The sequence below is a fragment of the Lepidochelys kempii genome, chromosome 15 (assembly GCF_965140285.1).
Source record: "Lepidochelys kempii isolate rLepKem1 chromosome 15, rLepKem1.hap1, whole genome shotgun sequence".
NCBI lineage: Eukaryota > Metazoa > Chordata > Testudines > Cheloniidae > Lepidochelys > Lepidochelys kempii.
This window is the reverse complement of record NC_136394.1, coordinates 16,527,975-16,554,680: the sequence shown is the minus strand read 5'-3', so window position 1 is coordinate 16,554,680 and position 26,706 is coordinate 16,527,975. Positions and strand designations below refer to the sequence as shown.

General features: G+C 44.9%; 1 protein-coding gene across 5 annotated transcripts in view; it reads left to right on the top strand.

Annotated features, from left to right (window-relative positions):
* The window catches only part of GNB1L (G protein subunit beta 1 like), a 57,149-nt gene extending 49,274 nt beyond the window's left edge, over window positions 1-7,875 (top strand). For all 5 annotated transcript variants that reach the window (XM_073312574.2, XM_073312577.1, XM_073312573.1 and 2 more), the window contains 2 exons: window positions 419-634; window positions 6,069-7,875. In XM_073312574.2, the coding sequence (XP_073168675.1) occupies window positions 419-634; window positions 6,069-6,377 (525 nt within the window). In that variant the 3' untranslated portion in view covers window positions 6,378-7,875. The remainder of the gene's footprint in view (window positions 1-418; window positions 635-6,068) is intronic.
* The last annotated feature ends 18,831 nt before the right edge of the window (window positions 7,876-26,706 follow it).

The following is a 26,706-nucleotide window of genomic DNA, read 5'->3' as shown; positions in this document are numbered from 1 at the left end:
AATAACTTTCTGCGAACAAAATGAATTTGGTTCTCATAGCCTGGTTATAACTTGGTTACTATGTGTAAATATTTACTGAAGAGCCCCACTCAAGCTTATGCCATGAACTATCTCACTATGAGATTCTGACATTTTGAGGGTCATGATGTTTGAATCAAGTGGTAAAGAGGAAAATTATTTAGATTTTCAGGGAGGGAAGTAATTATGTGCTACAATGATGGACACTTCAGACATGATTTAACAGTAATTGTTCTGAATTAACATGTACGGAGCACCAGAGGTTACCTTTAGTGGCAGCCTTCTGGAGCTCTCTGCTCTAATGCTGTTCACTTCAACATGAGATTTTTTTCATTACTTTTCTGAGTGCTTGGGCTAAAGCCTGTCTGGGGATATAAAACTTTTTGTTGTTTCTGAACAGCCTGACTTTGGTTCATGTCCTTTTCTTCTGGCTGGCTACGAAGATGGATCAGTGATTCTGTGGAATTTATCAGGGGGGAAAATATTAAGCCGACTTGCTTGCCACCAGGAGCCAGTGATGAGCCTTGACTTTGACTCTGAAAAGACAAAGGGGGTCTCGGGCTCATCTGAGGAGGTGCTTACCGTCTGGAGCCTCGATGAACAGCAGAACTTAAAGGTCAGAATCATCAGCCCCTCTGTGTCATTTGTCCCGCTTTGCACTAACAGTTTGATAGACTAAAAAAATATTTAGTCATGAAGAGGAGTTGTTGCAGATCTCTAACTAATTAATCACAGACTGGTTAGAATGCAGGAGAAGGCTGTCCATGCTGTTAGGCTATCGTTGAAGAAAGGTAGGGATTTTTTTTTAAACCTTTCATGTTTCTGGTTTTACCAAAGCTGTGTTTAAGCAACCGACACATAGGTCTCCCATTCTGCAAGTCGCTATTTTTATACATTTCTTTATCATTACATTATTGTCCAATACTCAGAGCACTTAATAAATGAAATTATTGTAAATCAAAAATTGTTTTCATAAGGATTTTGCTTGGGTGCCTAGAGTTTTCCCTTTACCTTAGGAAAGAGAAACATTTTAAGACAGTTATAAATAAAAGATTAAGGCTAGAATAAGTGATTTACTTGCCCAACTAATATTGGAAATCAATGGGATTTAAGCACTTTTGAAAATTCCATCCTAAATTGAAAAAAAGTTACTAATGTCAGTTTAGATACTAGAACACTCCGCTTGCGTAGGTTGGCTCCTTTACTAAGATATGGCCTAAGAAACCAGTTGAGCCTAATGATGGTGAATGGCATTGACCATGGCTTAATCTGGACATCATGAGTAAAAGTTGTTTCAGTGCCAAGGGATTGAGTGGTGGAAATTCTACGATCTGGTATTCTAGTACAGAAGTAGCCAGATGATTGTGGATAAAATTTATGAAAGTGTAAATGGGCCCACAAGGCGTTCTACATTGCCTGAGTATCTCTTTACAACATATGAGTGGAAGGGTCATAGAGAGGGGCCTTTGCAACTCCTGTGTGAAGCAGAGGGGTGCTCTGCACTAATTCCAAATAGACCTGTCTGCAGGGATCCTTTGGTGTAGGGGCCACTGGATCTACATTTATACTGCCTCCAGGAGGAGGAGCAGCTGCTGTTCAAGATCCTGCGTTTCCTGCAGCCAGGGCCGGCTCCAAGCACCAGCGTTCCAAGTGGGGGCTTGGGGCGGCAGTGTTTCCGCGGCGGCGGCAATTCGGCAGCAGCCCCTCAGTCCCGCCGGCCGCGCCAGGAGTTTGGTGGCAGTCCCTCTGTTCCACCGGCCGCAGAAACACTACCCGCGTCTTCTCCCTTTTGCTGTCCGCGGCGGCAGGTTTTTTTGACTGCTTGGGGCTGCAAAAACTGTAGAGCTGGCCCTGCCTGCAGCTTTGTGTGCTCACACTGTAGAGGGAGAAGTGAATTTCATCCTCGGAGGAGTAATTTGTTTTTATTCAATATAGCTATCTTACACTGCATTTTCCTATTGACATTAGTCTGTGATAAATCAAGTAGGAAAGAAAGGGATGTTTCCATCACAGTATCCTCTCAGTTATGTGTTATGAATTAACCTTAATGGGAGACTACAGGTGTGATTTGAGGGGTGAATAAACTCTGAAGTTGTTCACCTGATGGTATTTCAGGTTTGGGGTTTTTTTAATGGGTTGTAGCTCCAAACTTATATTCCCAATAGATACACAGTTGGTTATTGCAGCTTTAACTGACAGTAGTTTTCCTTGGATGAAGTGCTATTTAAGTGCAAAGTATTAAGCCATAAATAACATTTTTCACTTCATGCATAGTGTGAATCCACTAATAAAATAAATAAAATGTGTCTCCCACACGACTGCTAGAAATAGTCAAGGACACAGATTAAGTTTTTTTCCACTGTTGCATTAATAACACGAACCAGATGGGGATTTTTCCTGACATTCCAGGTACCTGAGGTAATGGTAGTATTTGGAAAGCCACTCAGTGGCACGCTATTTTTACTCTAAAAAGTTTTAATAACTAAACTTGGTGCATAGCTATCTGCCTTTGGAGAAATGATGATGCAATGATGGCACTGCTCTGCTGTTTTATGTGGCAGTGTTCCAGTGTGTCAGTGAAAAGACGATGAAGCTAACTAACTACGAGGCTTATCCCGAGGAGGGAAGCTGGCATATTGTCTGGTACCAGTAAGTTGCTGAAGTCATCAGTATTAGTGAATGGCTGGGCTGGTTATGAGGCTTCTGATTTGGAGGAGATAGTATAATTAAGGGATAATGTTTGTGGCAGAGGAATACAGAAGGCAATAAACAGCTCTTGCGGGTGATTAATCAGCAAAGCAGAGCTGTGGCATTCAATAATTGCAAAAGCTCTTTACTGCTCATAAAGTCCACCTTGTTCTAGTTATATAATGAAAAGGAAGATTCAACAAACCACAATGTAAATCATCAGAAAATTTGTTTTTCTTGTGTCTTTAGGCTTTAAAAGCTCAATGTTCCTGCTGCCTTCTTGGCTAGATGGCTAGAACAAGGGCACGGCTAGATGGCTAGAACAAGGGCACGGCTTGAGGGAATACGTGTTTACAGGTGGATTATTTAAAAAAAAAAAAAGTCTCTCCTGAGTGAAAAGGGAGTGGCAGGTCAAAGACTCTGGCCATAGTTAGGATATGTGACTAGCCTTGGCCATGATTGGCTGAAAGCATAGAATCCAGATCTCCTTTGGTTCGATTCTTTCCTTTCTGGATCATGAAATGGTTTTCTACTTTGGAAATTTTTCTGATGTGTTTTTTGGTTATATTCATTATCCATGAGCTTTTAAGGCGGCTCACTCAAATCCCCTGACCACAGCGTCAGGTTACTAATTCCCTGAGTGTTTGTCCAGGAGTTTTATCCTGGCTCTCCTCTTGTTCTGGTGGGTCTCTAGCAGATACTGTTACTTCCTTACCATTCCTTAACCAAAGAACATTACCATTACAGTCTTCATTGTCAGCTTGTAACTTGCTGTTGACATGTAATTCCAATTATCTTCTCTGGACAGATCTCGTCCATCTCTATTGACAGTACTACTGCAGTTCTCAGAAGTAGGCTTTGGTTAGGCCCAGGTTCACAACCTCTGTTACTTAAGCCAGGTCTCCAACACAGACTGCTGCTGGTATAGCTGTGTTGGTCAGGCGTGTGAGAAGGTGTGATCCCTGACTGACATAGAAGTGGCAGCGAAAGCCTCTTGTGTAGACACGGTTATACCAGCAAAATGATACTTTTCCTGGCAGTGTTTATTTCTCTCAGGGAGCTGAAATAAGCAATACCAGTGGAAATGCAGCTTTGCAAGTATAAAGTGCAGCCATGCTAGAAGTGCTTTGCTGGTATAGTATAAAAGAGGTTCTAGTGTAGATCTGGCCTTAAGCCTTGTCTGTACTAGAAAGGGTTTGAAGCTATAGCTATAACGGTATAGATATACTGACAAAGGATCACTCTGGAAAGACGCTTATACCAGCAAAAGAGCTTATGTCAATTCCCTGAACTAAAAAACTATGCTAGCAAAAAGAAAAGGAGGACTTGTGGCACCTTAGAGACTAACCAATTTATTTGAGCATAAGCTTTCGTGAGCTACAGCTCACTTCATCGGATGCTGTAGCTCACGAAAGCTTATGCTCAAATAAATTGGTTAGTCTCTAAGGTGCCACAAGTCCTCCTTTTCTTTTTGCAAATACAGACTAACACAGCTGCTACTCTGAAGCCTGTCATTATGCTAGCAAAAGGTCTTTTTGCCAGCACAACTGCATCTACACTAGGGCTTTTGCTGGCAAAACCACGTTAATAAGTGGTGAGGTTTTTTCAAACTGCTACTCAACATAGATATGCTGCCGAAACTTAAGCATAGACCAGGCCTCAGTAACACTTCCAATTTTGCTTTCTTGCCTCCGGTATTCCTTCCATTTGGGTTTACTACCCTTATTCTTGTCTGTTTCAGGACATCTCCATCTCCTGTCTTATTTTGTGTGGTGGATGCAGAAAGTACATGCCAGGTTTTGAATTAACCATTCTCTTTAGGAATTTGCATTAATATATATAATTTAGGTATTGGAGTGCTGCTTAAAAAAATAAACAACAAACTAGTGCTTGGATAATTATGAGAGTTTAAAAATACTGAAACTTGTTTTGGATCTGATCGTGCAAGGTGCTGGGGTGTCATCAGCTTGATTGTGTATATACTTTCATAATTTAAATAAGGGATTGATCTAGATTTTAACTACATTAGTAGACTTGTTAAGGAACTAATATGATTTTTAATTGACCTCATTCTGTATATAATGTACCAATTATGTATCATGGAATGCTTTTTGCAGAGGAAAAGTATACACACTGAAGAGCACTTCAGTACAACTTTCCCCTTAGGAAAATAGCTACCACCCACAAATTTATGTAAACTATAAATTGAATTATGTTCTCTGTGTGTTTTATTTTGTTTTTTACAAGAGAGTTACTTCCCGAAGAGTGTGTTCTCCCTTCAGTTTATGGAGGAATTTATGTGTTATCCCCTAGTATAAATGGGAGTTCTTTGTGTGTATGTGTGTGTATATATATACATAAAAATTAGAGCACACTGTGTGGTCAGAGTATACCCCCGAAGTCTTTTCCTCTTTTCAGTGTACGTGCTGAAATGTACTAGCTTTCTTATATATTGACACTGCCTAAATAATGATAGTATCTGCACTAAGTGATAATAGAATAGTTATTAGTTTGATACTCAGTTTAAGTCTGTTTTCTATGCACTCGCACACCCCCTCCATAACTGAAACACTTCTTTTTTCCCCCAAAGGCTCAATCCTGCAAAGTGCTCAGTAGCTCATTAGGGATGCTAACTGCCCTCAGCTGTTGCAAAAGCCAAGTTGTGCACCTCACAGGTGTGAGCCCAAAGAATCCTCTAACAACAGCAATAAAATGCTTCCAAGTTTGAAATCAGTGCCTAGTTCATAATCCCCTTCTCACTATGGGGTACATCAAAAATCTCCTGAGAATGAGTTCTGGAAATATAGATTTACTGACCTTGTGACCTAATTCTTGGAATCATTCCTTTCTCAGGGCACTATGTAGAGTGCCATCACAGCCTATCGGTGATTCAGGGGACCACATCGGTAGGAAGCAGTAGCAGATAGTTTAATACTAGCCCAAAAACCTTTCATAGGAATACCCCTGAAATCTGGAAACAAGGCTGTGGCTCTAAACTTTGCAGCTCAGGCCCATCTCTAAGAATAACAAAAGTGAGAGCGCAAAGCTGTATAGTCTGACTATTCTCATTTAAACCAATTTTTCAGTGATGGCAAAGTATAAACCATTTAAATTGCAATAAGTGTACAACGGACACCATTTTTTTATTTTTTTTTTTAAGAGACCAGGCTGAAGGTAGACTCTTGTGGTCTTCTGTCTCGATCTACTGTTATCCTAACTATTGCATCACCCCACGTGTGGTTTAAAAGTTGGGATACCCACTAACAGGCAAATTGATACCTGTGTGTTTGTTGCTTCCTCTAAATTCACAAAGATTTTGTTACCTTGCGCTCACTTTAAATAACTTTAACTTTATCGCTCAGGTTCAGAAAACACACAAACTCATCAATGCTGGGATTGCTGATGTTGCCATCCGCCAGGACAAGAAGATCCTGGCAACAGCAGGGTGGGATCATCGTATCAGGATCTTTGGCTGGAAGAAACTGAAGCCCTTGGCAATACTGGACTACCATACAGCTACTGTCCACTGTGTATCCTTCTCAGATCACAGTAGGCCAAGTGAAAGACTGCTGGCAGCTGGCTCCAGAGACCACCGCATTAGTATCTGGTCAATCTATAATCAAACCTCAGGTGCTCTGCACTGTCCTTTGGAAACTAGAAAGCCGGCCTGATAAATCAGAAATTGTTGTGTGATTAAAATCTGGGGATGGGGAAGTATTAAACCATCTGCAGTTTGAGTGCAAGTCCCCAGAAGGACCTGTTCACGACAGAAAATGTTTTGTTGTAGAAGGGAAAGCCAGTGCTAGGAAGGGAAGAACGGATAATCATGCATTTAAGGCAAAGGCCTAGCAGAGTGGGAGTCTGTTGCGTCCTCTCTCACATGCTTCTTTTGGCAAATTGTTTTGATTCTTTGTGCCAGTTTCCTCATCTGTAAAATGGAGATAGGTGCTGTCACTCAGGCGTGGTGTGGTCTAGAGTACACTGGTTTCCAAATCATATTGAGATCCTTAATGTACGTAAGTGCAAAGAATCAGTTTTATGTGAACTTGAACCCATTAAACCATCCATAGAACTTTCTCATGTCAGTTACTTTTTCTTCCCCATAACTGAAAAGCTATCAGACCAACCTTGATTTGTTCACACTTCTGTCAGTTTCTAGCTTAAGCCAACAGCCAAGAATGTGACTAGGGATGGCCTTTGGCATTTATGAATTTCATTATGTCCCCTGTCACCTCAAGCCTTGCAATTAATCATAGAAAGAAAAAGGAATCTTTCCATGCACTGCATTTTAAAGCTATGTAAAGCCTTTTTCAGAGTCAGTGCTAAATCCTTTCCATAGACTGACTAGCAGAAGGATTTAAACTGAGCAATCCAATTAGCGCCCTTCTCCTTGGAGATTTGGGGGGTAAATTTCCAGTATGGTGAGGCAGGGATTTGGCTACACATCTCCCATTAACATTAATGGGAATAGCATGGATAAAACCTTCTGTACTATCCTGAAAATATACCCTTTAGTTTGTCATCTCCATGGTCGTGGAAGCTGAAATCCATTCCAAAAGTTGATTGTTTTTGCTTGAGGCAAGGCACAGTGCTAGCATTCTCCTTTTCAAATATATTTGAGCAGTAACAGTCTGTTCGCAGGCCAGGAGATCTCACCACTTAATTAAGGTTTGCCAGTAAGGTGCACTTATATCTACACCGTAAAAGCAATTAACAGTGTGACTTTAAATACAGAGTAATTTAGAAATGCTAGGGGGTTCTTGGCATCAGAAATATTTAGCATCAGAAAAAAAGTCTGTTCTGCAAAGGGGGATTTTGGGGATACCAGTGCTGTTCTGTGGATGTTTTTTTGAAAATGTTTGTCCCTACCAATTTATGGGGCTGGACATCAAAGGGGAACTGGTCAGAAGCATCAAAAGACGTCAGAACTACATTTCAAAAACCAAACTCGTGTAATGCTGATGCCAAAGCTAAACATCAAACCAGGGCCTGCTGTACACCTGTACCGTACATGCAGGGATGATCTTGTTGAAAAAGTGCTTTCTAACTCTGTACAGGAAATGTTCCTCAAGGGCCAAGCCCCAGTGTTCTTTCATTACAGAACATAAAACATACTGCAACAAGGCTTTTACTAATAAAACTCTGCAATGTTTAAAGTGGTGTCACACACTGAAATGTGTTCCTGTGCTTCTTTGGTTCTTTTTCCCTCAATACTTAGCTCTGTGGAGGTTTAGTCTGCACGTGCGAGTCAGATAAGGCCTGATCCTGAGCATCTTTGAGCCAGTCATTGGGAGTTGCAGATACTCATTACATCTAGACCAGGGGTGGCCAAGCTGCGCCTGAGAAGGAGCCACAGTTTACCTATGTGTATTGCCAAAGAGCCACAGTAATACGTCAGCAGCCCCCCATCAATTCCTCCCACCTGCCAGCAGCCCTGATGATCAGCGCCTCCCCCTCCTCCCCCATGCCTCCTGTGGCATGCAGGGAGGCTGTGGGGGAGGGGGAGGAGCGAGGGCATGGCAGGCTCAGGGAAGGGGGCAGGAAGGAGTGGGGGCCTTGGGGGAAGGGGTGAAGTAGGGGCAGAGGCAGGGGTTGAACAGTAACCCCCAACCTGCCGCCACATTGGAAAGTTGGTGCCTGTGCAAGGAACCACATATTAACTTCTGAAGAGCCTCATGTGGCTCTGGAGCCACAGGTTGGCCACCCCTGATCAAGACGGTATATGTGTATGTGAAATGATCATGCCAGGATTGCTACATATCTTCCACTTCCCATGCAGAAGAGAGGGCCAGGGACTCAGCAATCTCCATCGCACCATCTTCCTTAGATCTACAAGGAACTGCACACAGTTTTCCTCCCCACAAAAGAGATGGAAAGAAAGCCACTGTTTCTTATTCTGTTGTATTAAATTGCAGTGGTACCCCCTCTGATCTCAGAGACTCACCTAATTTGACAACAGGACACCTCCTGCTGAATTCACATGTATTAAGACCCTGCACCTATTGAGATGAATGGCAAAACTCCTACTGACTCCAGTTACACATGATTAAACCCTAAGAGATCACCCTTCTCCAGGAAAGTCCTTGGTTTTGATTGGAGTTTTACCAGATTAAAGATTCAGGGCCAGCCTCATAGTCGCTGCTTGATTTAGTTGTTTACAAACCAGATAAAGAGGGGTTGGGAGTGTTAAGGTGAACACTGAGGCTCTCTCTCCACTGCCACTTTCAGCCCTAAAACACCCCCCCGAGCAACAAAAGTTTTAGCGCTGGAAAGCGCCGGTATAGACAGCGCTATATGGCTGGGAGCCCGGGAGGGCTACCACCCCTCATTCAGGGTGGTTATTTTTTATCACCAGGAGAGCTCTCCCCTCGCGATGAGGTGTGACTATACTGCCCAGGTCACAGTGCTGCCCTGGCCATGCTGTAATGTGGGCAGTGTAGACATACCCCAACTTTTAGGCCCAATTTACTTCTCTCCTCTTTATAATTAATGTTTCCTATATATCTGCTGTCACTTGGTTTTCGAGTTGATGAGCTCAGTGCATGTCAGTATGTACTGCTTCGAATAGAAAGTGAGTCTTTGTTCAGCTGTGCTAAGATACTCCATCTGCAGTGGACTCTTTAAAAAAAAAAATACTTCTAGCTTTTTAAAGAATTCTAGTTGCACTGATGTCACTGAAACATGCTCGAGTATCTCACAAGCTGATCCAGTACCTCCAATTGACAGGTTTAGGATGACATGACACCTTAAGCTTATTGAAGATTCATTATTCATTAACAGCTCTTTCAAGCCTTCTCCAAGCAAGGATTAATATGCAAATCACTTGCTAATTGAGAGGTTTCAGAGTAGCAGCCGTGTTAGTCTGTATTCGCAAAAGGAAAAAGAGGACTTGTGGCACCTTAGAGCCTAACCAATTTATTTGAGCATAAGCTTTCGTGAGCTACAGCTCACTTCATCGGATGCATTCAGTGGAAAATACAGTGAGGAGATTTATATACACACAGAACATGAAAAAATGGGTGTTACCATACAGACTGTAAGGAGAGTGACCATTTTCCCTTCCCCCTCCCCTCCCCCCGCTCTCCTGCTGGTAATAGCTCATCTTAAGTGATCACTCTCCTTACAGTCTGTATGGTAACACCCATTTTTTCATGTTCTGTGTGTATATAAATCTCCTCACTGTATTTTCCACTGAATGCATCCGATGAAGTGAGCTGTAGCTCACGAAAGCTCATGCTCAAATAAATTGATTAGTCTCTAAGGTGCCACAAGTCCTCCTTTTCTTTTTGCTAATAGGCAGTATTGTTTGATCTGGGCTTGTAGTTGAATCTCTGTTCACTGACAAATGGTAGTACCGGCTGTCTATTTTTCTCTGGCCTTGAAGGCAGCCTTTGTAGTCAGAGTTCACTGTCTGTCATAGTGGCGGAGATGCTCAAGGGATTCTTAAAGTAGCCTGATATTTACTATTTACTAGTTCTTTGCAAATATTCTTATATGTTCCTTCATGATCAAATTATTACCCTTTGCTTTAGAAGATGTTTATATTTGTTTGACTAGTAGTTTAAAAAAAAATCCTGCACAAGAACAAATTAAAAATAAGGAGATAAACACACATCTTTAATCCCACAAACAGATACACACATCAGGGCCTGGAGTGTCATTGACTTTAAGAGGAGGGAGGACATGTATGTGCAGGACTTGCATTTTGCCTCTTCAAGCTGCACATAGTAATAAGTACTTCATAGGTGAAAGGGTTAATCAGCACTTTACATTAGCAATGATATTTTACTTTCATCCTAATAAATTGTGGGGGGTGTTAAATGCATTTTTTAGTTTCCATCTAAGTCACTGGTTCTAGAGAGTTGCTTGATACATTATCTGACTTAGATACACACACTGACAGCACAATTTCAATCTGGATCACAACTTTCCTGAAATGTATGAAGTTATTTACTTCAGGATCAAGACATGAATTTCAGTCTCAGACCTGAACTTCCCCAAAGTAAAGAAGTGTTCAAATCAAAGGGTTGGTTTGGGCCCATCTCTGTTAATACAGGACTATAAAATGTAGCTACCTGATCACATCTAAGCAACCAGTGTAAAATATTCCCAGAAGAATTAAAATAGCTTATTAAAATGTAATATGATCATGTTTATCTCACTGAAGATTTCAGCTGACTCATTTGCTATCAGGAAGGTTTTGAGTAAAGAACCACCACAAACTGATGGAGTTAGCCCCTGAATCTCACCTGTCAGAGAGGAAGAGGACTAGCCTGTACTTGGCCTAAAGGAGTCAAGAGCGAAGGTGATGACAGCTAAATTGTTGCAAAAAGGCTTCCTCCCCAGAAGTGGTGTATCTGTCACTCTGGGGGAGGGGGTGGGAAGCAACCAACATTTATAAGCTAATTGAAATAAATCCCAAACACTAGCATTTGTACAGCAATTACATGGAATATTTATCACCAGTGGAATGAATGCTGACCTCTGACCCTCAGATGTTTCCTGTAAATGAATCTGTTAGTTCCAAGCTCTTCCTCTGCTCTGAATGTGGTGAGCAGGGTGTTGAAGTGGAGATGAGCTAGGGAAGAGGAAGATAGCTGGCCATAGTTATAGCAAAGAGCTAGAAAGAAGTCAGTGAGAGGGCCTGTGAAAAGAGCAAATTGTAAAACCTTCCCTCCTGCACTCTGAAATTGAAATTAGTGATTAGTAATAGTGGCATAAATTACACACCGTGGAGCCCTATTGGGACTATTGCAACTTCTTTTAAAAGACGCATAGCTTTAAAGTCAATACTGTGTGATGGTTTCTAGTATGTTTTAAATGCATCTTACAAAACTTAATTTTGTCCAATGCTAGCAGACAAAACTACAACTTCATCAACTTTTTCTTCTCTTCGGTGTCCCCAGTAGAGATAAAGAGGTGAAGTGACTCACTAGCGCAGCAGCCAGGCTAATTATCTCAGGAAAATGCAAGAATTACTGAGCCAAAGATCAATGTATTTCCTTATCGAGCACTGTCACTGTGGTGGGAAAATGTGGATCACTGTGTCCTGCCTGGATTAATAGGACAAGATATGTTAACACGACAATATGTGTTTCAGACGAGGTGATATATACAAAGCCTTTAAGCAGTGTGCTACCGCGTGAATTATGGAGATGAGCTGTTACGAAATGCAGGGAATTTCTGTTATTCACACACAGTTTGGAAATTCTCGTCTATGGCCCAGTGCTGGAGGCATTTTTCCAGCTGAGCATGTGTCTTTCCTTTGCCACATGGCAGCATCAATTTGGCCTTTGAGAGCAATTAAATAGTTGTGTACAGCCACAGAGGAGGACACACTCCCCAAACAGCTCACTCCTTCCATTAGTCACACCTGTTAGGCCAATTGCATTGCTGGTGTACCTTCACTGAAATCACTGCAATGGCATCAGGGACGTAGTTGGCCTATAACTCCAGCACTTTTTTGAAGCATTATAGGTACTGAAAGCATTACAGAAACTGCAGCACAGACATTAAGTGTGACTAAGGCCCCTGAAGGAGCAGTTAAGTGCCTAAGTCAACATTTAGGCACCACTGGCATGCACAAAACTACTGCTCAGCTGCACCAAATCTCTGGGCACCCGTTTCTGCCAGAGGGCATATGCACAGCTGCCTAAGTCCTGACACTGCTGAGCAACTTGGCACCAAGCTCATACCTAAGGCTCAGTGGGATTCACAGACCAGGTGCCTCTTTACCTGTCTGACCTGCGGAGCCCGATTTAAGAGCACACCACACCCACCCAAAAGATGGTAGGGGAGGGATTAAATATTCATTGGAGCAAGGCTATGACTCCCCCAGAGTGCCCTCACCACAAGGCTATAAAGTCATTCTTGATATCACCTTCTGGGCTGATGATGCCTGTTCATGCATTTCATGCAAAGTGGACGAGGTTCAACAGGAGAGATTGTGAGCAACCCATCCCAGAATAGCCCTGGCAGCCTGTGTTTGAGGGTTGTCAACTGCAGCACCGCTATGGTGCTTGTTTTCATTTGGTCCCTAAAAATGTTTACATAATGTTATCGGATACGAGGATTATTTGGGTTGAAGCAGCTGTTTCCTCCTTTTGTTGGTGTGTGTGCTTCTTAGATTCAGTTGCATTTACTCAGCCTACTGAAAGGAAAATCTTAGACTGAGCAGTTTTTACCAGAGAAACGACCCCTCTATATTTAATGCACATGCCTGAGGAGGTTCATTCTAACTTTTAGCTATTAGTGGTTTATTCCCTCTCAATCCCATCCATCATGCGGCCGTTGGCACTTTAATGTATTATTAAACCACATAGCTGGGAGTGTAGCAACATAATCCCTGAATTGTGAAGGTTTTGCCCATGTGATTAATGGTGTGAAATATATCTGTGCATGTTTTACCAGCGTTATGATGTGTGTTGCTTTATTCTGACTTTGCCCCAAGGAATCTGATGCATAGTTCAGTACTGTGGCTACAAATGTGTCCCTTAGGTGATATAAAGATCCTGGGAAACCTTAAAGTTTCCCAAAGCAAACTAATTCTACAGTATCCACAGGTAGCAGATTCTGATCACAAGCCTTACGAGGAGCATTGGGGTGGGGAAGAAGCCTAGCTAGAGATTTGTCCTGGAATTTAGCTGTCCTTTTGTACCAGTAAACTAACTCCATCTTCACACTCATTTGCTCTTTTTATTATAATGTTTGCAACGTATTAGGAAATGATGCAAATTGCAACCTGAAAAGGGTCTTTTAGAAACCATGCACACACATCTGACAAATTGTTGTGCCAAAACTGGACCTGCCTGAAGGACTGCGTGATTGCCACTGTACTGCAAATAGTGGAAAATCCAAATGTTACAATAATGTTGGTAATAGAATTCATACCTCCTGCTCCAGACAGCACAGGCCCAGCCATTTTCACTACCGGAGAATCTCCACTACGTCTTAGGAGTATAGCGCTTAGGGCACACACTTCAGCAGTTCTGCCACCTTCCAGTAGAAGGGAGAGGTACATGTTTGGTAGCCAGTTTGTTACATCATGTTACAAAGCCCAATATGGAATAGAACGAGAAAGGCAAATAATGCTTTCACATTTATGATTAAGAATGTTTTGTTTAGAAGTTGTAATTTAACAACACTTACTGAAAGCTAGAGAATATGGGACACATTCTGCTTCAATTAAGTTTCCCCCTGAATGTATGTACATTAGAACTGCAAAAAAGCAGCATTAATCCCATGCCAGCATTCTGGACAGCCATGGCCCTATCCCTCCCAGCTCCCACCAGGAGCAGAAGTAACCTGTGGACATGTGGGATTGCAGCCAGATCTGGGCACATGCAGTTTGTGCCAAAATGCACAGCCAACAAAAAAAAAATCAGGAAATAAGACTTCTGCCCCGTTACCAGCCCTAGCCATGGCTTTTCTCATGATGCATACAGTCCCCAGTTGTGTGACAATATCTGTGGGAGAGACGTCCAGGCATACATGTCGGCGGCAAGATTAATGGTTGGTTTTACATGATAATTTGAACTTGGTAGAAAATGCAGACTGGCATCCTTCTTGGTTGTAATTAAAAAGCCTATAATTGCTGGTATTAAATCTTAAGTGGATCCACACCTACACTGCTTTTAACTTAATGCCTATTGTAACCATTGTCTTTTACTTTTTGCCTTGGGTTCTTGGTGGCATGCAGACTTGGCACCAAACTCACCAGAGAGTGTGAATCTTTAAAGGGTTAGCATGTGCGCCATTCTGGTTTGAAGTAGCGAACAGCAAGCAGGAAAGGGAATTGATTCAAAGACTCCCTTCATGTTTGCTGAAACGTGCAAAGTGGTGCTGGAAAAACAGAGCTTCCCCACTCCATTTTCCCAGTGCTGCCTCTCCCCTTTAAAGGGGGCGAGGACTAGAGAGGAGTGGGCTTGTTCGGCCTCATTTTGAACCCATCAAAACATGATGGGGTTTGAGCATGTGACCTGACAGCTACTATTATTAAGATTTGCAGTCTACCCAAGAAGAACTTGGGGAGGCACTGAAGAATTGGGGCAGAATAGAGAATGAAAGCCACTGAAAGGAGCGAGTGACTGGGTGGGGAGCAGCAGGGTGAAAAGCATGTACCAAGGTAGAAGTCTTGCCTATACTATACACAGTGCACCAGTTTAACTAAAGTCATCTAAAAATTGATGTTGCAAACTCCTGATGCAGATGCCCTTCAATCGGTTTAACACCTTGCTCATAGGGATTTAGCTTACTTTGGTAACTGACGGGCATACAGTTATAGACCAAGGCACTCAGAGCACTTTACAAAGATGGATAAATATTAATGCCCATTTTACAGAGAGGTAGCATGCTGCACAAGGACTTCATGACTCCACCATTAAAATCACCTGTTCTAACTTTAGGGAAACCACCTTCATTTATTATGGCCACCTTCTGTGTGAAGCATTTGCATATAGTTCTCAGTCTGCCAAGGCCCAAATGTGGGATGCGCTGTGTGACAAAGACCCCAAATGAAAAAGATATGCAGGAAAGGTAAAATGTGGTGGGAGCCATTCAAAGAAAGGACTTTCCCTGAGCTCAGTTTCATTATTCTGTATTTCTCACTCCTGAAAGGGATGAAGTGCTGGTCTTTGAATTGGGACCAGAGAGCTCAAGTCCACACTTTACTTTAAGCCAAGTGGAAGTTCCATCTCGTTTTGTATATTCGAGCATGTGCTGAGCCCTTATTCATTTTCATCGAAAAACCAAAACACCAAAAACATAGGTAGAAGACAGGGAGCAATGGAACTAAAATGAATGGTAGCCCCAAAATGAGGTATGGTCATATGGCATGTTTCTTCAGCCTCACAGGGGTGATGGGAGGCTTAATTCATTATCACCTTGAGATCTTCAGATGGCAGTTGCTATATAAGTTCAAGTGCTACAATAATATAGCATCCAGTCCTGCAAAAGCCTCAGAGGTAGACGTCTCATTGACTTTAATGGAAATTCTGCATACAAAACCCTTGCAGAATTAGTCCTCAAGTGTGAGTTTCCTGGCTTTTGTTCTCTGTCACTTTAGTATGTGAAATGTATAGATTTATCATGAGTACAAGAGTGTGTTTGTTGTAATTATTTTATTAAGACTGCTTTTCATAAGCTTTTCTTTTTTTAAATCTGGAAACATTTGATTTCCCATATGGAAAGAACATTTATCACACTTTACACAGATCATATTTGGCTAATCCTTTTGCATATATATATGCAAAACGTGACATATACAAGGCTATTTGAATTTCATAAAACAGAAAAGCAAGGAAATGAGATATAATAAGTATATTACATAAATATGTGTGCCCAATTTACAAACCTATAGTATCTTTAGTAAATGCATAATAGGCGATTTCTGGGGGGTTTTTTTAAATGTGTTTTTTGGCGCACACACAAGGTTTTTAAGCTCTTAACCACTGAAATCAATGGAAGTTAGAAGTGTAAATTCACACTAGCCCACAGATCCTCAAAGGTCACTTTATTGACTAATGATGGATTTAAATACACACTAAATTCATAGCAATGGTCACTATTGAAAGGTTAAAGACGTTTTTGCTTTTACCAGATCATTTCAGCCCCTGTGGTAAATTATGTATCTAATTTACAGATGAACTGGAGCAGAGTAATTAAAAATGGAAAAAAGCTAGTTACTTCTTTATAGCGCAATTTATCAAGGGCTGGGTTCTGATTTGAATCATTATCAGCCCTCTGATTTTTTAATAACATGAAATAATGTATAAACACAGCTGCATATTGCTGCGTGGCCAGTTATTCTGGAATCCTACACAAATAGAAAGATATTTCCTTACTTAGGCATCTGTGAAACACCACCGATCTTTGTGTGTGTCACATGGTACCTTGTTAAAATGTACGTTTTTTTTCAAATCAGTTTGTACATCTGCAAATTCATGCGATATGCAATGCGCAGCTTCCTCTGTAGTCGGCGTTTGCTCTTCAGCCACAGCTCGGAGAGAATGGTTCACTTGCTGGGATTCATTTCAGAGCCAGCCAACAGCACGACGGTAGGGTGGATGGGTGAGTGTGGATGGGTGTGTAAAAGAAGGAGCTTTCTTTAAGACAGCAGTTTGACTAGGTAGAAAAATAACCTGATGTTCCAAACTGATCTAGCCACAGAAGCACTTACAGATCTACCAGTGATGTCAGCCACAGCAGCCCCTCAACCGCTTCTCAAACAAGCCAAGTTCTAGTTTAATTTCTTCTAAAGCTGAAGCGGGAGGAAGTAAAAGTAGTGAGAATGCGGAGGAACCCACAGGTTGACTTTTCTCAGGCTGAAGAGGGGATAGAAGAAGAATAAAACGAAATAATCCGAGATCCTTGGGTGGAAGAGGCTAGAATCCTGCTTTACACATATTAATTCATTCGCCTTCCTAGCCCCCTCCAGGCTATTAGCGCCTTTCACCAGCGGAGAAGGGGCCACATGGTAGGATGTGACTGATCCTCTTATGGAAGCGGACAGGGACCTTTCCCATTGCCCCTGCGGGTGTTGGGAAAGCCCCCCTCGCTGGTGCTGAGCTGAGCCTTTGTCTTTGCTGCGCTCCCGGACCAGCAGGGACCCGCCCCGTCTGGAGCAGCCTGCCCGGGGGTCGGACCATCCCACAGCGCTCGCTGGCCACCGGCTTCCCCTGCCGCCGGGGCACTGAGCCTGGGCCAAGGCGCTGGTCCGGCCATGGCTCGATGGGCCTCGCCGCAGCCCCGCCCGGCCCAGCCTGGCGTCCCTCACACAGACACACGCGCAGCGGGGCCGCTGGAGGGGCACAAAGCGGCCCCAAGCACCGGGGGATCGGGCAATTGGCATCACCTCGCCCCCCCCCCCGCTGAGCCAGCTGCGTCTGCCCCCCCCACACCCCGTATCTCTCTCTCGCACCCCCACACACTATTTCTCTCTCGCTCGCACACACGCACCCACACCCTGCACCTCTCACACGCACCCACACCCTGCACCACTCACACACACTGTCTCTCTCTCTCTCTCACACACACACCCTGCACCTCTCACACGCACCCACACCCTGCACCTCTCTCACTCTCACACACCCTGCACCACTCTCACACACACTGTCTCTCTCTCTCTCTCACACACACACACACCCTGCACCACTCACACACACTGTCTCTCTCTCTCTCACACACACACACACCCTGCACCTCTCACACGCACCCACACCCTGCACCTCTCTCACACACACTGTCTCTCTCTCTCACACACACACACACCCTGCACCACTCACACGCACCCACACCCTGCACCTCTCTCACTCTCACACACCCTGCACCACTCACACACACTGTCTCTCTCTCTCTCACACACACACACCCTGCACCACTCACACACCCTGTCTCTCTCTCTCTCACACGCACCCACACCCTGCACCTCTCTCACTCTCACACACCCTGCACCACTCTCACACACACTGTCTCTCTCTCTCTCACACACACACACACCCTGCACCTCTCACACGCACCCACACCCTGCACCTCTCTCACACACACTGTCTCTCTCTCTCACACACACACACACCCTGCACCACTCACACGCACCCACACCCTGCACCTCTCTCACTCTCACACACCCTGCACCACTCACACACACTGTCTCTCTCTCTCTCACACACACACACCCTGCACCTCTCACACACCCTGTCTCTCTCTCTCTCTCACACACACACACCCTGCACCACTCACACACCCTGTCTCTCTCTCTCTCACACGCACCCACACCCTGCACCACTCACACACACTGTCTCTCTCTCTCTCTCACACACACACACCCTGCACCACTCACACACCCTGTCTCTCTCTCTCTCACACGCACCCACACCCTGCACCACTCACACACCCTGTCTCTCTCTCTCTCACACGCACCCACACCCTGCACCACTCACACACACTGTCTCTCTCTCTCTCTCACACACACACACCCTGCACCACTCACACACCCTGTCTCTCTCTCTCTCACACGCACCCACACCCTGCACCTCTCTCACTCTCACACACCCTGCACCACTCTCACACACACTGTCTCTCTCTCTCTCGCACCCCCACACACTATTTCTCTCTCTCTCGCTCGCACACACACACGCACCCTGCACCTCTCACACGCACCCACACCCTGCACCTCTCACACACACTGTCTCTCTCTCTCACACACACACACACCCTGCACCTCTCACACACACTGTCTCTCTCTCTCTCTCACACACACACACCCTGCACCTCTCACACACACTGTCTCTCTCTCTCACACACACACACACCCTGCACCTCTCACACACACTGTCTCTCTCTCTCTCTCACACACACACACCCTGCACCTCTCACACACACTGTCTCTCTCTCTCTCTCACACACACACACCCTGCACCTCTCACACACACTGTCTCTCTCTCTCTCACACACACACACACACACACTATTTCTCTCTCACTCACACGCACCCACACCCTGCACCTCTCACACGCACCCACACCCTGCACCACTCACACACACTGTCTCTCTCTCTCACACACACACACACACCCTGCACCTCTCACACGCACCCACACCCTGCACCTCTCTCACTCTCACACACCCTGCACCTCTCTCACACACACTGTCTCTCTCTCTCTCGCACCCCCACACACTATTTCTCTCTCTCTCGCTCGCACACACACACGCACCCTGCACCTCTCACACGCACCCACACCCTGCATCTCTCACACTCTCACACACCCTGCACCACTCTCACACACACTGTCTCTCTCTCTCGCACCCCCACACACTATTTCTCTCTCTCTCGCTCGCACACACACACGCACCCTGCACCTCTCACACGCACCCACACCCTGCACCTCTCACACACACTGTCTCTCTCTCTCTCACACACACACACACCCTGCACCTCTCACACACACTGTCTCTCTCTCTCTCACACACACACACACTATTTCTCTCTCACTCACACGCACCCACACCCTGCACCTCTCACACGCACCCACACCCTGCACCACTCACACACACTGTCTCTCTCTCTCTCACACACACACACCCTGCACCACTCACACGCACCCACACCCTGCACCTCTCACACACACTGTCTCTCTCTCTCTCACACACACACACACACTATTTCTCTCTCGCTCACACACACACACACCCTGCACCTCTCACACACACTGTCTCTCTCTCGCTCACACACACACACACCCTGCACCACTCACACACACTGTCTCTCTCTCTCTCTCACACACACACCCTGCACCTCTCACACGCACCCACACCCTGCACCACTCACACACACTGTCTCTCTCTCTCTCACACACACACACCCTGCACCACTCACACACCCTGTCTCTCTCTCTCTCACACGCACCCACACCCTGCACCTCTCTCACTCTCACACACCCTGCACCACTCTCACACACACTGTCTCTCTCTCTCTCGCACCCCCACACACTGTCTCTCTCTCTCTCTCACACACACACCCTGCACCACTCACACACACTGTCTCTCTCTCTCTCTCTCACACACACACAACCTGCACCTCTCACACGCACCCACACTCTGCACCTCTCTCACTCTCACACACCCTGCACCACTCACACACACTGTCTCTCTCTCTCTCTCACACACCCACACCCTGCACCTCTCACACACACTGTCTCTCTCTCTCTCTCACACACACACACCCTGCACCACTCACACGCACCCACACCCTGCACCACTCACACACACTGTCTCTCTCTCTCTCACACACACACACACCCTGCACCACTCACACACACTGTCTCTCTCTCTCTCACACACACACACACCCTGCATCTCTCTCACACAGACACACCCCCACCCCCGTCTCTCTCTCTCTCACACACCTGTCAGTCGCTCTCTCAGACCCTCACACCTGTCAGGCAGAGTGTCTGTCACACACACACTCCCGTCAGTCTGTCGCTCTCACCCCCCCCCCCGTCACGCGGTCTGTCTGTGACGGTCTCTCTCCCCCACACACTCGGTCTGTCTGGTTCTCTCGCAGGCCCACACACCTGTCAAGCCGCGGGTGTGTCCGTCTGGCGCGCTCGCTCTCACACCCACACCCCAGGCAGTGTCTGTCTCTCTCCTACCCCCCGGGTCACCCTGTCTGGCTCACACCCCCCCCGGCCGCCCCTTCTCCCCCGCGCTCAGGTCTCTGGCAGCGCCCTCCCAGCCGGGGGTCTCCCGTCGGGGGGCTGGCAGGGTGGCCAGCAGAGCCCAACCGGGAGCCCCGACGGGCTCCTGCCGGAGGCCCGCCCCGCTCCGCTCAGCAGCGCTGGGGGCAGCCCCCCCCCAGCCAGGCGGGGTGGCGAGGGGGCCAGGCTGCGGCGTGGCGTGCACCCCCCTCGCCGCCCGGCCCTGCGCCCCGCTCCCCGAGGGACGCCCCGGCCGGAGCCGCGAACACCTTGCTCAGGCCCCGCCGGCCAGGGAGGCTTGGCTGGGGGCGGGGGGAGGCGAGCCCCGCCTGGGGTCGGCTCAGGGCCTCAAGCCACCTTTCGCTGCCAGTGATCGCAGGGTGAGGGCAGGCGAGCCGCCCGGGCTCGCCCGCTGGAAAACAGCAGCATCCTCCCCATCCCAGTAAAAACTTTTCAGAAGTGGGTGCCTAAAGCCCTGAACGCCATATTTAGCCAGCGAGCTAGAGATCCTGGCTGTCCGAGCTGCTGAGCAGGCACCAAAAATCAATTCGTACCTCCCCACGGGTCAGCTCTCAGAGGGGGCCACTCCCATGCCCCAGCTGGCAGATTGAGGTGGTTGGGCCGCGTGTGCAGAGGCATGTTTCCCCGTCAGCGTTTAAATGCGGATGTACCTCAGGCATCCCCTTTTGGAACGGTCCCCGAGCTCTCTTAGGACTTTTGAAATCCATGAGAGTTTTGCCCTTGCCTTCGCTGACAGCAACATACAGCTGCATGAGTGACGGCCAGTTTGACAGCAATTGGGTGTGTCTCTGCACTACAGTTTAATAATTGGAAAAAACAGCATGTGCCTTTGTAGTGTACATCCTGGTTAAACCAGATCGCGAACAGCTCGAAAGATCGCATGGCTAGCATGACTTTAAATGATTCCCTGGTGCTCCATACTAAAGCTTTGCTATGACATTTAAAAAGCTTATGAGGGCAATGCATAATATAAAATCATAGGGCTGGAAAGGATCTGGAGCGGTCAGCTAGTCTCGCCTCTCCCCCAGTGCTGAGAGAGGAACAAGTAGACCTAGCCCATCCCTGACAGGCGTTTGCCAAACCTGTTCTTAAAAACCTACAAAGACCTGATTCCACAACCTCCCATGACAGCCTAGTTCAGTACTTAACCGTCTCCCTTGCTGCAGATTAAACTGATTATTTAGTGTCTTACCTTAAGCGGACATGGAGAACAACTGATCTTGGACATCTTTATAACAGCCCTTAGCATGTTTGAAGCCCTTCCTCTGTCTTCTTTTCAGAAGACTAAATATGCCCAGTTTTTTTAACTTTTCCTTCCAGGTCGAGTTTTCTAAACTTTTTTTTATCATTTTTGTTGCTCTCCTCTGGACTCTCTCTAATTTGTCCACATCTTTCCTAAAGTGTGGTGTCTAGAAATGGCCACAGTGCTTCAGTTGAGGCCTCACCAGGGCCCAGTAGAGCAGGACTGTTACATTCGGCATCTTATATAAGACAGGCCTGTTAACAACCCACTAAAATGGTATCAGCTGTTTTCGCAACTGCATCACACTGTTGGCTCCTATTCAGTTTGTGGTCCACCATAACTCCCAGAGCCTTTTTAGCAGTACTATCACCAACCCAGTTGTTCTCACTTTTGTATTCATGTATTTGATTTCTCCTTCCTAACACCAGTACTTTGTACTTATCTTTATTAAACTTGATCTTGACACATTGGAGAATTGGTCAGAAAACAAGATGATCTTGAATTCTAAACCTGTCCTTCAAAGTGCTTGCAACGCCCCTCCCCCAGCTGTGGGGTTAGCTGCAAATTGTATAAGCATGCTCTCTCTCTCTCTCTCTTTCTCTCTCTCTCTCTCATTACCCATATCATTAATGAAAAATATTGAATAGTACCAGACCCAGGAAAAAACCCCTGTGGTGCCATTAGATAGGGCTTCGCATTTTGACAGTGATAACATTGATAACTATCTCTTTGCATATGTTTATTTCAACCAGATGTGCAGCCACATAATCATTTTATGAGACCACATTTCCCATGTAGAAAGGCTTCCATGCTCTCTGTGTGTAGCACAGGGGGTCTCTAATGACCGCTCCAGATAAGCCAATGTGCTCACTATATGTGTGTGTAGAGGGAGGGACAGCAGCTGATATGCTAGCTTTTAAAAGTACCTGTGGAGTTAGGGATGCAGTACCCTAAGACATCTCTTTCCCTCTAATTTATCTGTTGTGAAAGGCATGGCCAGTTCCTTTTATCACATCTGCACAGTTGTGTGACATAGGATGGACAGAGGGATTAGCCATTAATGAGGCACTACAAGTCATAAAGGCCCTAATTCAGCAAGATGTTTAAACATTGCCTACTTTATGGTGGGAAAGATAACTGTGACTTAGTCTAGTCACTTGAAATTTAGGAGTTGGGATCTCTGCTGGGAAATGTCTCGTGGTCGGGTGTAAGACCAGTACAGCACATGGCAAGCTCTATTCCATGGTTATCCATGTACATACTTAGCCTAATTAAATGTTGATTCAAATATTGTTTTGCTCTTTATGTAGAGAAGTCTGGGCCTAAGTTCTCAGCTTCCCTTATCAACAATACATTTAAACATGTGAAGTCAAATTGGATTAAACAAAGCATGGCCTTAAAGATTTTGCTGACGCTGGGCCTAAATCCAGGGGTGGGACAGCTGTAGAAATACCCTTTAAGGTTTATAATTCCAGCCATTCCTAAATCTGCATTGTCTCTGTCACCCTTTCAGATGCAGAATTACCTTAGTGGTCCTTGTTCTAAAAACGCTGAGGGGATAGTAGTTTAATGATCTAAATTTCATGCTCAGATATGCTTCCCAGAGTCAAAAGTTCAAACCCTAACAAGGGCTTCATCCTTCCAGAGGAGATAAATAGAATTCCATGCAGTTAAACGAATGGACTGTTTGTTCTGCATGGACATTATAGAAACAAAACACATTTTGTAGGATCAACCCTAGTGTCCTTACTCAGTTTCCTCTCAATCCCCTCCCCCATGCTATGACGTGCATTAGGGACAAGTTTGTTACCAGTCACTACCCCAGAACTGGCTGGGTTTCCCTGCTACAGTAAGAACATAAGAAGGGCCATATTATGTGACACCAATGGTCCATCTAGCCAAATATCCTGTCTTAAAAACAGTGGCCAGTGCCAGATGCTTCAGAGGGAGTGAACAGAATGGGGCAATTTATCAAATGATCATCAGTCCCAGCTTCTAGCAGTCAGAGATTTAGGGACAGCTGCAGCATAGTGTTGTGCCCCTCACCATCTTGGCTAATAGCCATTGATGGACTGAACCTCCAAGAACTTATCCCAGTTATACTTTTGGCCTTCACAACATCCCCTGACACTGAGATCCACAGGTTGGCTGTACGTTGTGTGAAGCAGTACTTCTTTACATTTGTTATAAACCTGCTGCCTATTAATTTCATTGGGTGACCCCAGTTTGTGTATTATGTGAAGGGGTAAACAACACTTCCCTATTCACTTTCTCCACACCATTCAAGATTTTATAGACCTCTATCATATCCCCCTTTAGTCATCTCTTTTCCAAGCCAAATTATCCCAGTCTTTTTAATCTCTCCTCACAGGAAAGCTACTCCATACCCCATATCATTTTTATTGCCCTTCTCTGTCCTTTTCCCAATTTTAATATTTTTTTTAGATGGGGCAACCAGAACTGCACACAGTAGTCAAAGTATGGGCATACCAGGGATTTATATAGTGCCATTATGATATTTTCTGTCTTATTATCTATCCCTTTCTTAATGGTTCCTGACATTGTTATCTTTTTTGACTGCTGCTGCACTATCCCCAATGACTCCAAGATCTCTCTGCTGAGTGGTAACAGCTTGTTTAGACCATAACATTTTGGATGTATAGTTGGGATTATGTTTTCCAATAGGCATTATGTTACACTTATCAACATTAAATTTAATCTGTCATTTTCTTGTGAGATCCCTCTGTAACTTCGCAATCTGCTTTAGACTTAACTATCATGAGTAGTTTTGTATTATCTGTAAACTTTTACCACCTCCCTGTTTACCCCTTTTTCCAGATCATGTCTGAATATGTTGAACAGCACTGGTCCCCCAGTATGTACGCATCTGGGGAAGAAAGGCGCCATCTGCATGCAAAGGAGTTATTGTTCTAGTGTTACTTGCAAATTAAAGCCTAATCCTGCAAATTGTTCCACACAGGTATTTCTCTGCAACCATGTGAAGCCTCACAAGGCACAAGGATCTGTTTGGTTATACAGAACAACTTATAAAATCAAGGCCTAACACTGCCTTTTTTTTTTTCAAAGTGACCTCACTTTGTATGGGGAGAGATGTTTTGACTTCAGAACACACAAACTGATCAAACACACCCACACACACAAAAAAAGAAGGAAAACCATTTATAAATGTCACTGTCCAATGTCTTTTCAATTGAACTGTAATAAGATTATCTACACATATCTATAAATATCTACAAGTATCTACACTGTTTGCAGATATGACTCTTTGGTTGTCTTGCCTTTTTCCTACACTGCAACTATTATGAAAACAAAATCAAAAACGTTTGTATAATCTCTGAAAGAAAAAATAAATATAACAACTTCATTTTAAACAAAAGCTTTGGCACTAATCAATGTCCAGGTAACAAATCATAGTGAAAACTCTGAAATAACAGCGACAAAGCAACAGGGCATGTCAGAGAGCAGTTTCCAGCTGGCTAATAATATGCACAAGTCTATTTCACATCAGCCTTTTTGAGAACAATTATTGTGTAGTCGGACACTAAAAATTTCACAATTCACTGCAAATGTCAAATAAAAACACATGGTTCTTGCACAGATCTTCACAATTGATCCAGATTTTTGTAATGGAAAAAGTTACAGAAAATATTCACATCTGCCTGTATCTCTTCTTGATAGAGCCTATTGCTGAAGATTGGATAGACATTACTATGTGATCTTAACATTTGCCACCTTCACAAGGTAAGGAATCCCCTTTCAAAAAGATACCAAGAGAACACTGTGGAATTTGCAATGCAGAGGCACAAATATGGATGAATCGGAGGACATAAAATATAACCCATCTCTTTCCACAGAATTCTGTGGAACAGGGGGGAGAAGGACGGAGGCACCCACATGGTCAATTAGCTGTTAAATCCTTCTCTGAAATACAGGACTGGCCTGACAATTGGTGGAACACCAAGCAAAAACATAGTCTGGATATTCATAATGTGTAGCTGGAGACATATGCCAGAAGCTAAATTTTGGGATGTGGACCATCTCCACAGGAAAAGCAACCTGAGGGAAGACATAAAAGGTACTTTCCAGATGTAAGAAGGGGCATACAGCAAGCAGCCATTGCAAAATGGTCACTGTAAAACTGCAGCTCTGCCAGATTTAAAGGGCCAGCCCCTGAAAAGCATGCTGGGGGGAAAAATCCTCTAAAAGGCAAGGCTGCAGTGGAGAGTATTAAGAGACCAGGAAATCACCAGGCAAGGTAGAGTTGTAGGGCTGCCTTGGTGGTGTTCTCATCACCAGCAATCACGACCCCTCTGAGAATACAAAAATACGGCCCAAACTTTGTCTTTTTTTCCTGTATGCTTAATCCCGATTGTTGTGGGAAATAAAAATCTGTAGCACTGTTCTCGGCCTTGGGCTCCATTAGAGAAGCGCAGGGCCCCAAACTGTTGCTTGTGTATAAAGTTGCCCCCTACAACCTCATCAGTCATGAGGAGATGGGCACTGGGAAGGACCTAGCTGGGGAGG